At 46.7% G+C, this 17,505-nt stretch overlaps 2 protein-coding genes across 7 annotated transcripts in view; one reads left to right on the forward strand and one right to left on the reverse strand.

Annotated features, from left to right (window-relative positions):
• Window positions 1-17,505, forward strand: part of LOC137300248 (sorting nexin-11-like) — a 115,994-nt gene that overhangs the window by 22,202 nt on the left and 76,287 nt on the right. The window lies entirely within an intron of this gene.
• On the reverse strand, window positions 356-17,446 carry LOC137300247 (uncharacterized protein C17orf113-like). The gene is made up of 6 exons (XM_067969360.1): window positions 17,253-17,446; window positions 13,772-13,906; window positions 11,245-11,421; window positions 8,405-8,590; window positions 6,295-6,474; window positions 356-3,449 (listed from the first exon to the last, which is right to left on the reverse strand). Exons 1-6 carry the CDS (start codon window positions 17,365-17,367, stop codon window positions 1,639-1,641), a joined length of 2,604 nt encoding a protein of 867 aa, XP_067825461.1. The 5' UTR covers window positions 17,368-17,446; the 3' UTR covers window positions 356-1,638.

Consider the following 17,505-nt stretch of genomic DNA (forward strand, 5'->3'; position numbering starts at 1 on the left):
GAATTGGATAAATATTGAAAAGGAAAAATTGGCAGGGCTATGGGGAAAGAGCAGGGGGAGTGTGACTAACTGGATAGCTCTTTCAAAGAGCCAACACAGGCACGATGAGCCGAATGGCCTCGTTCTGTGCTGTAAGATTCTATGACCCTTGTAGTCAACAGACTTTCATCCCTCCAGTCCAGGCTGAGTTTGAACTACAGTCCCAGAGATAAAAGCCCAGTGTTCCAACTCACAAGAGCATCCGGTTCCCCTCAAAATCCTTTAATATTCTTGTAACATGATATACTAGTATGTAAATTTAGTAACAGATTAAGGGCATACTTCCCATTTAAAAAAACACACACAAAACAGAAAAGAGATACAAGTGTGTGATTGGAATTCACAATTTTAACAGAAAGCTAAGGCTTCCAGGATAAATGCCTCAGATTCATCAGAGCACTTGAATAGGCTGAATCAATCAAACAGAAAAGACTACAGAGACTCGAGCACAAAATCTAGGCTGACATTAGTACTGAGGGAGTGCTGCAATGTCAGAGGTGCCTTTCAGGTGAGACATTAAACCGAGGTCCCGTCTGCCCCCTCAGACGGACGTAAAAGATCCCACGGCCACTATTTCGAAGAAGAACAGGGGAGTTCTCCCCGATGTCCTGGGGCCAATATTTATCCCTCAACCAACATTAATTAAAAAAACAGATTATCATCTCTTTGCTGTTTGTGGGACCTTGCTGTGCGCAAATTGTCTGTCGCATTTTCTACATTACAACAGTGACTATGCTTCGAAAGTACGTAATTGGCTGTAAAGCGCTTTGGGATGTCCTGAGGTCATGAAAGACGCTGTATAAATGCAAGGCTTCTTTCTTTCCTTCTCGTCGTTTGGCTGAGTTTCTCTAATCCGATAAAATAACCGTGCCCACCCCTTCTGTAGAGCACTGTTCCAAAAGTTTGCGATCGATCTTGTTGATTTATTTAAAGGGGTGAGAGAGATAGATCATACAGGCTGAATACTACACGGATTAAGCTGCTCGTGCAATTTGACCCTTTCTTTTGTGTTCGTGATTCCTTGGTGGGTTTTTAAGTCAAAAAAGAGATCAGAGAATCATTGCAGTGAATAACTCAAATCTAATTTTCTGGCCAGCTTTTCTAGCTCGGCCAACACCACCAAAGCCAATTATTCCTTTCATTGATGTTTGTGGGATCTTCCTGTGCGTGAAATGGCTAATGCGATTGCGTACACAAGAACAGGCACTGCACTACATTGTTTGTCAAATGCTTTTGGAGTGTTTTTGAGAGATGCGGTAAGGTGCTGTATAACTGCAAGCCTTCCCTTTAAAGGGAAAATGCTGTATTGATCACTTTATTACTACCCTCCAGGAATGGACATGAGGTTTGAAAGGCGACAAGGTTGTCAAAAAAATGCCAAAGTCTGTACAACTGGTTATCAACAGTGTCGACTTTTAGAAATAAGAGTGGGGCCGAAAGTGGGGTCAGACTATGGATGTTTGGCCCAGAGTGTGTCTACATTTTTGGCTGTCGTGTCGTGTTTGGGACTCCCAAGACTTTGCCTGTAGCCCCACATAGGCTTCCCTTCTCCTTCTCGCTTATAACAAGCACAACAAAAGCACGAACCAGTGTAAGCCTCTAACTGCTTTGCTGCGGTGCCATGTTGCCTTTGTTGGACACCCACTTCGAATATGCAGCTGCAAAGTTGAACTCCTTGATTGGAGGCCCATGAATTGAGATCTTGATCAGGTTCTCCAACGACTTGCTGGTCAGTGAGTTCCCAAGTTTGGTCTTCAACATGTGCTGCCTGCTGAACGCTCCCTCAAGATCGGCGGTAGGAATGGGCAGAGCCAGGTACCGCTCTGCCAGCGAACTGACCATGGGAAACATCAGTCTCTGCTTGAGCGCGAGCTCGCACACGTCCTTGGCGCTGGTGAGCGCGTGAACGCCCGGCTGGGATTCCACAAAGTTCATGAAGCTGACTAGCTCCTGTTTGCAGCTCATCTCGAAATCGTCCTTGTCGCTCTCGTCGGAGAGCGAGGAGAGGTAATCAGTCACGGTCTGGATGTGCCGGTTCTTGGAGTCGGAGGCGTGCGCGGGGTCGAATATCGCGGTCATCGCTGTCATGGTGGCTGCGTCTTTGGGTTCCGAGAACCTGGCCTTAAGGTCACGTGTGAGCTCCTCGACGAAAGTTCTGCAGGTGCTTTCCGCCTCTGTCCTCTGGCGGCGACCTGCTTTTATTCGGTGGTTCTGAAACGTAAAGGAACAGTCAGCGAGACCATCATCCCACATGTTGAGTGGCAGTGCGGCCAAGAGGTTCTTGAGCATTTCGCCAGCACTCTCGGCGCTCAGTTTATTAATAGTGGTGACTGTTGATTTCAACAGGGGGTGTACGATTGAGAAGTCGACGTCAGAGGTCTGGTAACTTTTACACAGAATGTACAGCTGGTGGAGAATGTCGGCCAAAAAGTGACTACAGTGCAAAAATTTGTAGGTGCACATAGTCTTTGCTAGTCCGGCAGCTCTGGCCGACCGACTGTTGTGGAGCACGGAGACGAGGTTACCAAAGTTGCGGATTACAGCTTCAACTGATGCTCTGACTGTAAGCCACCTGGACGGAAAGATATCCTTGAACGGACTGCTCTGTTTGTGTGTGTCTCTCAGTATTTTTTGCATGGCCTCGAGCCCATCCCTGTTCTTTGGCAGATCAACAAAGTGTTTGTAAATGGAGTCGAGAATTTGCTGGTACTTCACCAGGTAAGGGAGGGTGTCTGCAGCAGACACACTGCTGAGGGCTAATCGATGAGCAATGCAGTGGATGGATAAGAGACCAGGTGCCTGTGCCTTTAACTGAGTGACCACACCGTTCTTGCATTCAGCTGTGACAGCAGCACCGTCAATTGCGAACCCACACATCTTTTTCATGTCTAGATCTTTCCCTTTGAGCACATCGGCTAACTCTGCCGTCATCTTATCCGCCGTGACCTCCTCCTGCAGTTTTTTTACTGCCAAGAAGTAAGTTTTGGGCTCATACCCTCCTCCAATGTGCTCTATGATTCGGAGGTATAGGAAAAGGCACGGCTCGGCGAAACAGTCTTCAGACTCATCGATCAGGATACTGAAACAGTTACTGGACCGAGCCCTTTTCAAGATTCCTTCATCAGTCACTTCAGCTATGGCCTGCTGGAATTCCTCGATCGACTTATCGCCCTGGTAGGAGAGAAGCTTGTCGGAGTGAAGCCCCGCCAGGTCGCTGAGACCCTGAATCAAGCACAGCTCATTCAGAGCTTCTGTAGAGGGGTTGGGAATCATCTCTTTGGCTGCAAAATACACATTGCGGAGAACGCACGTGGCAGCTTGCTCAGACTTCTTGAGGCATTCCTCTTGGACCTTGACTGCGGTGTTGCTTTTTTTGGCAGGGTGCAGGCCTCCTTTATAGCTGGTCTCGCCTAAGATAGCAAAACAGAAAGGAAAATACATAACAGTTAAAAATTTGTGGAGACTCTGCCTCGTGATGGGCTACGGGTTCCATGTGTGTTGGGTGCCCTGTGAGGTCTCGCCAAAAGGTCATTCTTTATGTATGAGCCTGGACCATGAAGTCTAGTTTCTTCTGACTGCAGTTGTAATAATGCTGATGGTAACCCATTAAACTTAAAACAGATTAACATGTGAACATACATACGAAAACGACGGACAGGTAAAGACCCACTGGTCCATCCAGCCTGTCCTGTACAGTCATGCACCATGATACAGACATTTCCCATCTCACCAGAGCCATGAAATCCCCTGGGAGAGGCGGAAAGAAACAGCAGATTTAAGGGTAAGCTGGATAAACACATGAGGGAGAAAGGAATAGAAGGATATGTTGATAGGGTGAGATGAAGTAGGGCGGGAGGAGGCTCATGTGGAGCATAAACACCGGCATAGACCAGTTGGGCCGAATGGCCTGTTTCTGGGCTGTACATATTATGTAAAACCCAGGCCCATTAAGGGAAAATAAAATCTGTAAAACTCATCCCCTACCTCCCACCTCAGGCGATGGAAACTAGTCCAGGAGACCACCCTGGCCCTGATTAATGTTATCAGGTCCCAGGTGATTTCCGCCCCAGCCAGAAATGGGTCCAGCTCTCGTTTGAAGGAATTCAACGAATCAGTGGTCACTGCATGAGCTGGCAGTTTGTTCCTAATGTAGAGCAGCAAACCACCAATTCGAAGTACACAAGGTCGTGTCTGTGAGGCCGGGCAGCAGTCTCTCTTAACGCTCACGGTTGCATTTAAATAACAATGATTGGAAAGTCTATGCTGCAGTGTTGGCAGGCTAATTGAGGGCACCACACGTCCATTCACGTGATATCTCCTGGGGTGGGGAGTCATTGGATATTGATCAGGAGCAGCTATCTCTCCTTCAGCCCACAGAGGATGACGTCAGCTGTAGCACTTCCACTGCAGCCCCCGTCTGAGATCAGCTAACCCAGCACAAACTGTAAATGAAACATGCGCCATTCTGAACTGAGTGGCGTTTTGCTCCTGCAAGCTGTGCCAGGACTCAATGGATCATCAAAGGCGAGTTCGTATTTAGACTTTAATGAATACCGAGCCCACCATTAATTCCAACCTCCAGCCCCAGCACTTTTACTCTACCTGCTTAGGAACAGGAGGAGGCCATTCAGGCTCTCGAGCCTGCTCCGCCATTTAATTAGATCATGGCTGTTCTGTTCCTCAATTCCATTTACCCGCCTTTGATCCATATCCCTTGATACCCTTGCCTAATAAAAATCTGTTGATCTCAGTCTTAAAAATTTCAATTGACCTCCCAGCATCCACAGCCTTTTGGGGGAGAGAAGTCCAGATTTCCACTACCTTTTGTTTGAAAAAGTGCTTCCTGATTTCACTCCTGAACGGCCTAGCTCTAATTTTAAGACTATGCCCCCTTGTTCTGGATTTCCCCATCACAGGAAGTAGCTTCTCTCTATCTACCCCATTGACTCCTTTTATCATTTTAAACACTTCAATCTGATCACCCCTCAACCTTCTATACTCAAGGGAATACAACCCAAGTTTATGCAACCTGGCCTCATAATTTAACCCTTTTAGCCCCAGTATCATTCTGGTGAATCTGCACTGCACCCCCTCCAAGACCAGTATATCGTTCCTGAGGCACCGGTGCCCAGAACTGAACGTGGTACTCCAGATGGGGTCCGACCAAAGCTCTACAACTGAAGCATCACTTCCTCCCCTTTGTCTTCCGGCCTTCTTGAGATAAAGGCCAACATTCCATTCGCCTTTTTGATTACTCGATGAGCTAACTCATGACAAACCAGAGATTGAACTTTTTTTTGCATTATTTGTTCTCAGAATGTGGGTGATTTTGGCAAGGCCACATTTATCACCCATCCCTAGTTACCTTAAAGGCAGTAAAAATCAACCATGTACTGTGGACTGGAGTCAGGTGTAGGCCAGACCGAGTAGGTGTGGCATGTTACCTCCCTGAAAGACACTAATGAACCAGTTGGGTTTTTACCTGACAGTTTTCAAGTTAATTTTTTCCTGGTTCGAGCCCACAAATGTCCAGATTAGGACTTTCTTAGTCTGTGTGGCCCAGTACCTCACTGGGCAGCAGATTTGCTTAGACTTTCCGGTCAGCACTGTACTTCTATGAATGCTTAAAGTGCTCAAAAGAAATTTAATGCTTGCGTTAAAACAGCACAGCAACAACAACTTGCATTTATATAGCGCCTTTAATGTAGTAAAACGTCCCAAGGCGCTTCTCAGGAGCGATTATCAGACAAAATCTGCTGCTGAGCCACATAAGGAGATATTAGGATAGGTGACCAAAAGCTTGGTCAAAGAGGTAGGTTTTAAGGAGCGTCTTAAAAGAGGAGGTAGAGAGGCAGAACAGTTTAGGGAAGGAATTCCAGAGCTTGGGGCCTAGGCAGCTGGAGGCACGGCCGCCAATAGTGGAATTGAAGAAAATCAGGGATGCGCGAGAGGCCAGAATTGGAGAAGGAGAGAGTTTTCGGAGGGTTGTAGGGCTGGAGGAGGTTACAGAGATAGGGAGGGGCGGGGGCCATGGAGGGATTTGAATACAAGGATTAGAATTTTAAAATCGAGGCGTTGTTGGACCGGGAACCAGTGTAGGTCAGCGAGCACAGGGGGTGATGGGTGAACGGGAGGGATTTGGTATGTGTGTGTTCAGCACTCGTATGTGACCGGCACTGGTTGGAAATTCTACCTCCGCACTCGATGGGGGGGATTGCTTCAAGGTTCAATTAAAACTCTGCCACGCAAATGTACCTTTGTAAAACTGACTTCGCTTCTTGGACGCGGAATCCTCCCTCGCCTGCCCTCCGTACTGGTTGCGAGAAATATCAGCTGCCGGATCGAAAGAGTGCGATCCTGGGAGCTCACTGTACGAGCCTCGTAAAGGGCACTGAGCCCCCAACTGCTGAAGCACTTGCGCCAGTGTCTGCTTCCCTGAGAGAAAGAATAATGCAAGAAATAGTTTTTATTTTTCTCTTCTTCCCCCTTCCCCTTCTATCCTGATGGTGCTGATTAAGGCAGGCTACAGTCCCATGGGTGTAGGCTGCTGGCTATAGCCTGACTGAAGGGGCCAATTCTTGTGAGCTTGTCCCCCTGCAAGTTTAAATGTTTAGAGAATCTGGACGGTTGTCTGCAGTGTAAGTGCCTCTTTAAACCTGACTTGGCACCGTATCGGAGTTACACCGTGTCTGCTACCAAACCCAAGTGGTGTGAGACTGCCTGTGCCTACCACTGCTCTCTGGATCCATCAGTCCCAGTTCATATGGTAACTTTAGCATCGTTGTGGCAACCATTTTTTGCAGCGATGCTAAAGTTGCAGGCAGGGATTTTTAGCTTGTGCGTTCGCGAGCCCTCGATTTTCCTGTGAATTCCCTGACAGGGAATTCCCCATCAAAGAAGAGCAGGGGAGTTCTTAGTGTCCTGACCAACATTTATCCCTCAGCCAATATCACTAAAAACAGATTATCTAATCATTATCACATTGCTGTTTGTGGGACCTTGCTGCGCGCAAATTGGCTGCTGTGTTTCCCTACATTACAACAGTGACTACACTTCAAAAGTCCTTCATTGGCGTGAAGCGCTTTGGGATGTCCTGAGGTTGTGAAAGGCGCTATAGAAATTAAAAATCTTTCAGTGTGGGCGAGCAGACACCCCATAAATTCTTTATAACTCCTGGATCATCCTGGAGAGCAAAGATAACTCAAGGTTCCTTTTCTCCATTACCAGACACTTCCTTAAACTCCTCTCCCTTGCCCCCTCACCTATTAACAACACCACCCCACCAATACTGCTCTGGAACATCAGTCCAGATTATGTGCTGGAGTCCTGGAGTGGGGCTTCTGACCCAGAGGCAAGAGTGTATCAACTGAGTCAAGCTGATGCTTAAATATAATTCAGTTTGTTGTATTTCCTAAACTACAAAAAGGAAAATGTTGGTTCCCAGGATCCTGGTCACTTGGAGATTGCTTTGAAAAGAAAAGAAAGTCAGGGTGTCATCTTAAAGTCACTTCAACCCCAAAGAAATAAAGACTTGTATTTATATAGTGCTTTCACGACCTTGGGACGTCCCAAAGTGCTTTACAAACAGTGAAGTACTTTTGAAGTGTAGTCATTGTTGTAATGTAGGAAACGTGGCAACCAAATTGCGCACAGCAAGATCCCACAAATAGCAACGAGATAACATAAGAACTAGGAACAGGAGTAGGCCATACAGCCCCTCGAGCCTGCTCCGCTGTCCAATAAGATTACAGCTGATTTTCTACCTCAACTCCACTTTCCTGCCCTATTCCCATATCCCTTGATTCACTCAGTGTCCAAAAATCTATTGATCTCAGTCTTGAATATTCTCAACGACTGAGCATCCACAGTGCTCTGGGATAAAAAGTTCCAAAGATCAACAATCCTCTGAGTGAAGAAACTTTTCCTCATCTCAATCCTAAATGGCTGACCCCTTATCTTGAGACTATGACCCCTAGCTCTAGATTCTCCAGCCAGGTGAAACAGCCTCTCAGCATCTCCCCTGTCAATGACCAGATAATCTGTTTTTACTGATGTTGGTTGAGGGCTAAATATTGGCCCAGGACACCTTCCCTGCTCTTCTTTGAAATAGTGCCATGGGATCTTTTACACCCACCTGAGAGGGCAGATGGGGCCTCAGTTTAACATCTCATCCGAAAGATGGCACCTCTGACAGTGCAGCGCTCTCTCAGTACTGTATTGGAGTGTCAGCCTGGATTATGTGCTCAAGTCTCTGGAGTGGGGCTTGAACCCACGACCTATGGACTCAGAGGCAAGAGTGCCACCCACTGTGCCATGGCTGAAAGGTTTACAGTTTACTGTAAGTGGTTCTGTACAGTGACCGTACCTTTGTAAGAAGGAATGCTTTGGCTCTGACGTTCTATGGATGGGGATTCTTCCTCTTGCAATATCCGCTCGTGCCTGTTGCGCACAGCAATTGTGCGATAAATTGGGGTCTTGGTTCTCATGATCTCGTCGGAGGGATTGTCTGAGGGGCACGGTCTGTGTCTGTGATCTGGCAACTCTTCTGGACCTGTCAGACGAAAACACAATTACTTTTGAATGGTTGTTGTCTACAGGCAGGTGAATTACTGCCCATTCCATCTGAATTTTTCCCGAGACAGTGGTGACCTTACTAACGAACAGCAAATATTAACAGCTGCTTTGAATTTTGTTTTGCCAGTTTTCTTCTCTTTCCTCTCTTCTCTGGGTACAGTTTCGCAGGCGTCAGTAAACCTCTGCTACCTAGTCCAAGTCACTGATTCTTCACTTTAGAGCTCAAACAGCGAGTGCTGGCTACATCCGGTCCTTTCCTCACAAGACATCTGCAGGTTCTGATAGAGGTCTCCGGAAAGCAGGAGTAGAGCTGGGCTAATTTTTGCCTTTCACAGCCTGGAACACTGCGTAACCTAGTGTGTAGGGATCCGTGCTATTTATCTACCCATCCATTTATCTATGTAAGCTTTGGTTTAGTGGTAGCACTCTTGCTACTGAGCCAGAAGGTTGTGGTTCCATGCCCCACTCCAGAGACTTGAGTACATAATCTAGGCTGACACTCCCAGTGCAGTACTGAGGGAGTTCTGCACTGCCGGAGGTGCCGTCTTTTGGATGAGACGTTAAACCGGGCACTGACAGCCATTTCAGGTGGATGTAAAAGATCACATGGCAAAGATAACTCAAGGCTCCCTTTCTCTATTATCAGCCACATCCTTAAACCCCTCTCCACAACCCCTGAATCCTCACCTCTAACAAGTGCAAGGAGCTCATGGATTTCTTTGTCACCAAGAGAGAGACCAATCATTCAGCTGTCTCTGGTGGTTTCCCCCTTCCCCTTGCCGATCAATCCAAATCTCTGCCCAGCCCTGAACCTCACTGCGCTCTAGTTTCTTCCCTCACGACCTCTCCAATCTAATCTCATTCACAAGATTGACTTTCTGCTCTTTCGACCCCATTCCCATTAAACCTCTGGGATTCCAACCTAGCTGGCGGTGTAAATGGTTCCCTCTCGTCAGGCACAGCCAGCCCTCCCTTTCAAAATCACAATCATCACCGCTCTCCTCAAGAACCCACCATCAGTCCCTCTGTCTTCACTAACTACAGCCCCATCTCCGACCTCCCTTTCCTCTCCAAGATCCTGGAACATGTTGTTGCCGCCCAGATCCATGTCCACCTTTCCCCAGCTCCCTGTTTGAGTCCCTCAAATCAGTGTGTTCCTATAATCCTCTCCATTACAAAGACCACCTATTTTCACCTCCGTAATGTCGCCCGCCTTGCTCCAGACTCGATTACTCTAACGCTTTCCTGGCCAATTTCCCATCCTCCACCTTCTGTAAACTTCAGATCATCCAAAGCTCTGCTGTACATATCCGATACGCATCCATGTCCTGCTCGTCCAACCCACCCGACCTCAGTGACCAAATTAGCTTCTAGCCCCCCCCCCCCCCCCATCAAAAGCCTGTTTTTAAAATTCTCATCCTTGTGTTTAAATTCCTCCATGACCTTGCCCCTCCCTATCTCTGTAACCTCCTCCAGCCCAACAACCCTCCAAGAACTCTCTGTTCCTCTGACACTGACCTCTTGTGCATCCCCCTCTCTTTGCCCCACCATTGGCGGTCATACTTTCTATCGCCAATGGCCCCACACTCTGTATTTCCCTCCCTAAACCACTCCACCTCCTTTAAGACCCTCCTTAAAACTCATCTCTTTGGTCACGTTCTTGATCACTGCTCCTAATCTCGCTCTTTGACTTGGTGTCTGTTTTTCCTTACACTTCTGTGAAGCCACTTGGGACATCCTTCTATGTTGAAGGCACTATATAAATGTACATTGTTGTTCTTGTGTATTTTCCTAGTTGGCATATCGATAATATCCGGGGCCTCTAGTTTATGTAGTGGATGAATAAGTCAAATTCCACTTTTAATAGGTGGGAATTCTCGGGTTTTTATTAGTGTTGAGGATCGATTCCGTGATTTTGTCTTGATTTTCCATGAAAACAATGGCCTCTCTTCTAAGGAGCTGCTATTCCCTAGAAGTCACTGTTCGCACATTAATTCAAACAAGCCAAAACACATATAGTAATAAGACACTGAGCTTATTAACAAGAGTAAATGAATGAACAGAATGCCAGAGTGATCAATGCTGAAACAGTGAGAGTTCTGTTCAATAGTTAGGGCTGGGATGCTCTGATTGCAGGGGGTTAGACAAAAAGATGATACCAGAACTAAGAGGTTATACATATCAGGAAAGACTGAACAGGCTGGGGCTCTTTTCTCTAGAAAAGATGAGGCTGAGGGGTGACCTGATAGAGGTTTTTAAAATTAGGAAAAGGTTTGATTGGCTAGACGTAGAGAAAATGTTTCCAATTGTGGGGGGAGTCCAAAACAAGGGGCCTTAAATATAAGATAGTCACTAATAAATCCAACAGGGAATTCAGGGGAAACGTCTTTACCCAGAGAGTGGTGAGAATGTGGAACTCACTCCCACAAGGAGTGGTTGAGGCATTTGAGTATAGATGCATTTAAGGGGAAGCTAGATAAACACATGAGGAAGAAAAGAATGGAAGGATATGTTGATAGGGTGAGATGAAGTAGGGAGGGAGGAGGCTCATGTGGAGCATAAACACCGGCACAGACCAGTTGGGCCGAATGGCCTGTTTCTGTGCTGTAAATTCTGTATAAAAGATCTCACCTCCGTAGAATGAATAACTGTGTCCGGGCTGTTGAGGACTCTCTTCCTGCTTGATCCGTTTTACAACGTGATGGGTGCTTGCTACTCGATGAATCGTGGGCTGCGTCAATGGGGCTTCATCGGATGAGGTGTCTGACGAGTCCGAGGTAAACTGTGGATCCTGCTGATCTGAAGGAACTTTTTGTGGAAATAAAAATGGGTAACAGCGACAAGCTTTCGAAAGTTCACACGGTGTCGTAGCTCAATAGGTCGCACTCTCGCCTCTGTGTCAGAAGGTTGTGGGTTGAAGCCCTAATCCAGGCTCTTGAGCACATAATCCAGGCTGACACTCCCAGTGCCAGTACCAAGGGAGTGCTGCACTGTTGGAGGTGCTGTCTTTCGGATGAGATGTTAAACAGATGGACATAAAAGATCCCATGGCACTATTTCCTGGTTTCCTGGCCAGTATTTATCTCTCAACCAACATCAGTAAAACAGATTATCTGGTCATTATCACATTGCAATTTGTGGGATCTTGCTGTGCACAAATTGGCTGCTGTGTTTCCAACATTAGAACAGTGACTACACTTCAAAAGTACTTGACTGACGGTAAAGTGCTTTTGAGACCTACTGAAGTCGTGAAAGGGGCTTTTTATAAAAATAAACACTTGAACTCCCATTTCAGGGTTAGGTTTTCAGACCAACTAAAGCAAGCAACTTTCATCTTCCTGGGACCTCGTGTAAAATTTAATGGAGACCTATGTGCTTTGATCTGTAGCTGCTCCAGTTCTGTTGTTTTGATACTGTCTGATAGTTGAGACCCTCCTCCATAAGCCTCTGATCCTCGAAAGGAGATTTAAAGAAAAATCAATTTTCCTCTCCCCTTTCCTGACTCTTGGCGGTGTTACAGTTCCATGGGTTTTTGCAGCCCTTTCTGTACTTCACACAAGTGGACACTCTTCAAGCGTGAAGCCAGACGAGGAGTGTTTACAAGCTATTCAACTGGGTGGGCGTCACAACCCAGCCCAAACCTACCCTCACCCACTGTTCACAGATGCGCGTTTTCCAGCAGGGGTCACTGGGTAGTGATTAGGAGCAGGAACCCTGGCTGCTTAACTCTCCACTCCCCTCCCCACCCCCGACATGGGGACACTGAAGCCCATCTGACCGTAGCTGACTAGTTAACCACATGCACTACAGAGGTTCAAGAAGGCAGCTCAAGACCACCTTCTCAAGGACAATAAGCGATGGGCAATAAATGCTGGCCTTGCCAGCTACGCCCAGATCCCATGAATGAATTTTAAAAACTCAGCATTGACAAGGGTTCAAGCTTATACCATGGCCTGTACCGCTCAGTACCACACCACATGGTGCATGTCATCTCTGATCCATCCAGGGAGACCTTTAAATGTTTTTTAGTCAATTTTCTCCCCTTTCTTGGGAACCTGAATCATGCCGAGGTGCGGGTTCCACAGGCCTCAGTCATCCTCTGATACCTCACCCACGTGCAGTTCTTCACGTGTGAACCTAGACAGTGAGAGTCAGCAGGCTATTCAGCTCATGGGGGCGTCACAGCTGAGTGTGATCCTGTCCTCACCTGACACGCATGCACTCACACGCAAACACATGCGCACGCACACACACCAGGAGTGGTCCCTGAATAGCAATCACGATTGAGAAACCCTGGCTGATTGTTTTTTCCCACCCCACCCCCTCCATAGCCCAAGGATACTGAGGCAAATTGCTGAGTCCCACTGCTGCCCCAGCTGAGATCAGCTCAGCACAGAGCAGGCATGAAACAGGTCACCTGGTCTGCATGATTCAACATTTTAATTGTGAGCCATTGAGGGGGTCATTTTCTGTTATCTTTTACTCTCTGTTTATTTGTTGATCTTGGGCACAAATGAATAAAAAAGTAATTAAAATAACACTAACAATGACCTTAAGAGATGTCCTGCCCCTCCTGTGCACCCATGGGTCACCAAGGAGTAGTTATTGCTCATTCTGATCCAAGTCCTGCAGAGCCTGGGACCAGTGGAGTATTTAACACCTGATATCATGTTTGCCATGTATTTTAGAGAAAGGCCAGAAACTTATCTAAGGAATCTTACAACACCAGGTTATAGTCCAACAGTTTTATTTGAAAATCACAAGCTTTCGGAGGCTTGCTCCTTCGTCAGGTGAAGTGTGGGATTCCTTGAAGGTTACCGCATTTATAGTCAGAGAACAATACCTGGTGATTACAGATAATCTTTCCAACTGCCCGTTGTCAAGGCAATCAAAGTGACAACGGGCAGTTGGAAAGATTATATCTGTAATCACCAGGTATTGTTCTCTGACTATAAATGCGGTAACCTTCAAGGAATCCCACACTTCACCTGACGAAGGAGAAAGCCTCCGAAAGCTTGTGATTTTCAAATAAAACTGTTGGACTATAACCTGGTGTTGTAAGATTCCTTACATTTGTCAACCCCAGTCCATCACCGGCATCTCCACATCACAGAAACTTATCTGCCAGTGATTTGCTTGTTAAACAGGAAGCCCTTACCTTTGTAAAACTGATAGGTGTGGCTGCGAGAATCCTCCTCTGTCTTGACTCGCTCGCCTTTGCTCTGGCCGCCTGATGTTGGAGTCTCATTCGAGGTTCCGGGCATATCTCGTTGACTTCGCAGATCTAACGGTGCTGGGAAGATGCAGTTAAAAGGGATAAACGTGTAGCATTGTTGCAACTTGCATTTATATAGCGCCTTTAACATAGCAAAAAACATCCCAAGGTGCTTCACAGGAGCGTTATCAAAATTTGACACCGAGGCACATATGCAGGCAATTTGGACAGGTGACCAAAAGCTTGGTCAAAGAGTTAGGTTGTAAGGAGCATCTTAGAGGAAAGAGAGGCAGAGAAGTTTAGGGAGAGAATTCCAAAGCTTAGGGTCTAGACAGTTGAAGGCACGCCCATCGATGGTGGAGCGATGAAAATCGGGGATGCGCAAGAGTCCAGAATTGGAGGAACACAGAGATCTCGGAGGGTTGTAGGCCTGGAGGAAGTTACAGAGATAGGGAGGGGTGATGCCATGGAGGGATTTGAAAACAAGGTTGAGAATTTTAAAATGTAGGTGTTGCCGGACTGGGAGCCAGTGTAGGTCAGCAAACGCATGGGTGAACGGGACTTGGTGCGAGTTAGGATACGGGCAGCAGAGCTTTGGATGAACTCAAGTTTACGGAGGGTGCAAGATGGGGGCCAGCCAGGACAGCATTGGAATAGTCGAGTCTAGAGGTAACAAAGGCATGTACACACTCCTAGTCCTGAAAGGCAGGTACCTTTTTATGCTGAGATGTGCAGAGTTGGAATTCGTTGTCATTCCTGACCCATTCAAGCCCCACTTGAGCACATAATCTCGGCTGACGCTCCAGTCTCTGCACCTTCACAGGCACTGTTCTCTGGATGAAACATTAAACCGAGGCCATGTCTGCTTGTCCTGCTTTTCCAGGGAAAGATGGTGAAGGGCCCAGGTCACAGTTCTCCCAGAGCTGGCTAACGTTCCTCCCTCAGCCAACAACACCAAGAAACAGATTGCCTGGCCACTCATCTCATTGCTGTTTGTGGGATTTTGTGTGCAAAATGCCTGTCATGTTTTCCTTTATAACAGTGCTTGCAACTTAAAGTAACTTAATGTATGTGAAGTGCATTAGGATGTTACTGTGATTACACACTATATAAATGCAAGTCTTCACTCCCTCTCTCCTTTTTCTTCTCTTTCCCTCCTTCCTTCTTACCTTCCTTTTTTTCTCCTTCCCTTCCTTCCATTATTTTACCCTATCCTTTCTCCCTTTCCTTCCCTCCCATCCTCCGTTCCTTACTTTCCGACCCTTCCCCCCTTTCCTATCTCCCTTCCTTTTTTTTGCTTTCCTCTTTTCCTTTTGTCCTTCCCTTCCTTTCTTCCCTTTCCTCCTCCTTCCATCCTTTCCTCCTTTCCTTTCTCTTCCATTTTCACTTCTTTCCTTTTCCTTCGCCCCTCCCTTACTATCTTTCTCCCTTCTATTCCAAGCCTGTCCTTCCCTGCCCTCTAATCCCTTTCTTCCCGTCCATCCCTTCCCTTCCCATCCCTCACTTCCATTTTTTTCCCATCTATTTTGGTCCCTCAGGCACATATTTCGAAAGGAACTCTTAAATTTGAAAGGAGCTATATCTAATATTGTTGTATGACTAATACTTTATTTAATGTCCGGAGGAGAGATTAAATCCAAGAAATTCCTGTTCTGTATAGCTGAATGGTAGAATCCAATTGTCTCCTTACCTGTCCCCACTGAAGGTGTTGATTCATAGCTAACCTTCATATGTCGGCCTTGACAGTGAGTGTTGACAAGCTATTCAACTGCAAAGGGCATCACAGATCACAGACAAGCCTGATCTTGTCCCTCCCTACCTGATGTTCACACACATGCACTTCGAGATAGTGATCAGGAGCAATTACCCTGGTTAATTTCCTCCTCCCTAACCCAGGACCACTGAAGCCAATTGTAATACTACTACAGCCTGGGATCAACTAACTTAGCAGAGGCCGGGGATTGAATCTGGGATCTTTTTAATCTGTGTGGCTCATATACTCACTGCTTTAACTGGGCGAGTATTGGGGGAGGGAGGGGGGTGGGTGAAAAATCATCGCATTATTTCTTGACTAAATTTGCAGCAATAACCTGGCAATCGTTAATCATTTAACAAGAATGTTAGTCTGCATTAACACAGAGGACAGTGATTGCAATCGCTGACATAGAAACTGACTTAGAACTGAACCAAACCCACCCCCAAATAAAATTGAAACTGCATATATTGGAAAACACCAGCCGATTCCAGCGAGCAATTGCGAGCCATGTAATCTAATCTGAGAGTTCAGATGACTGTAATAAACTGCACCTTCTTTGCTCCGCTGGTTCGAGATGTCATTTGACATCCCCCTTCCCCCTGCCCCCCAATTAGATTAATGCCTTGTAAACACTCCCAAGTATCCATTTTTCTCCATTTAAAAGCCCAGGGAAGGCCTGTGTCCTGATCACAGCCCAGCTGGGAAATTTATCTTTTGGTGTCTAGTATAATGTATGGTGATGGAATGGCTGTGATAAGTGAGATGATGTCAGCAAAGTTACATAAAATGTGCCCACTGTACATACAGGGGTGTAAAAGAGTGCTGCCAATAAGGTGCAGTTTATTATTTGAATTAGAAGCAAGTTAAACCTGTTTACTGTCTGCTCCCATTTCTCGACTGTGTCCATTGCTACAAAAATGCACATCAATCACAAAATAGTGAGGTCCATGGAAACAAATTCAATTTACTGTAGCTTAATGCAGAAATTGGAGGGATTAAGGTTTTAGTATTTTCATTGTTGTTGGTTTATGTTGGAGTCAGTAACATTCATGTGGAGCCATAGAGAAAGGCTGGCATGGCCTGTGTCTCCTGCTACATGCACGCTCGCTCGCTCCCATGTACACGCTCTCTCTCTCACACAAACTCAGTCACTCTCTCTCACACACACTCTCTGTGCAACCTCGCAGTGTAACAATTGTATAGTGAAACAAGGACACGCTACAAGATGTTTCCACTTGTGGGGGAGACCAAAACTAGGGGCCATAAATATAAAATAGGTACTAATAAATCCAATAAAGAATTCAGGAGAAATTTCACCCAGAGAGTGGTGAGAATGTGGAACTCGCTACCACATGGAGTAGTGAGGCAAATAGCATAGATGCATTTAAGGGGAAGCTAGATAAACACATGAGCAATAGAGGAATGGAAGGATATGCTGATAGGGTGAAATGAAGTAGGTGGGAGGAAGCTTGTGTGGAGCTATAAACACCAGCAAAGACCAGTTGGGCCGAATGGCCTGTTTCTGTGCTGTAAATTCTTATGTAATTCTATGTAATTTCTTCATCATCAGCAAATGAGAGGAAGAGAGCTCAGTCCCCGATCCCCTGATCCCACCCTCTGCCCCGAGCTTTGGCCGCTCTCGGCAATCCCGACCACGGAAGCACCCACCTGTGTAAAACTGACAGCTGTGGCCTGGTTGCGGGGAGACCTCCTCTTGCTTGATCCGCTTGTTTTTTTGCTGAGTGGCTACATTTTGCTGAGCCAGGGGGTGCGCTGCCGGCATCTCGTCGGAGGAGCTGTCGGATGACCTCGCCGCCCGCCACTCACCATGCTGGTTATTGGGCGCCGGTGGAAAGACGGCAGTGCCTGGAATTAGAGGGGGGTCTGTCAGCGGCCGTACCGTAAGGTGCAAAAGGGATTC

The sequence above is a fragment of the Heptranchias perlo genome, chromosome 30 (assembly GCF_035084215.1).
Source record: "Heptranchias perlo isolate sHepPer1 chromosome 30, sHepPer1.hap1, whole genome shotgun sequence".
Taxonomy (NCBI): domain Eukaryota; kingdom Metazoa; phylum Chordata; class Chondrichthyes; order Hexanchiformes; family Hexanchidae; genus Heptranchias; species Heptranchias perlo.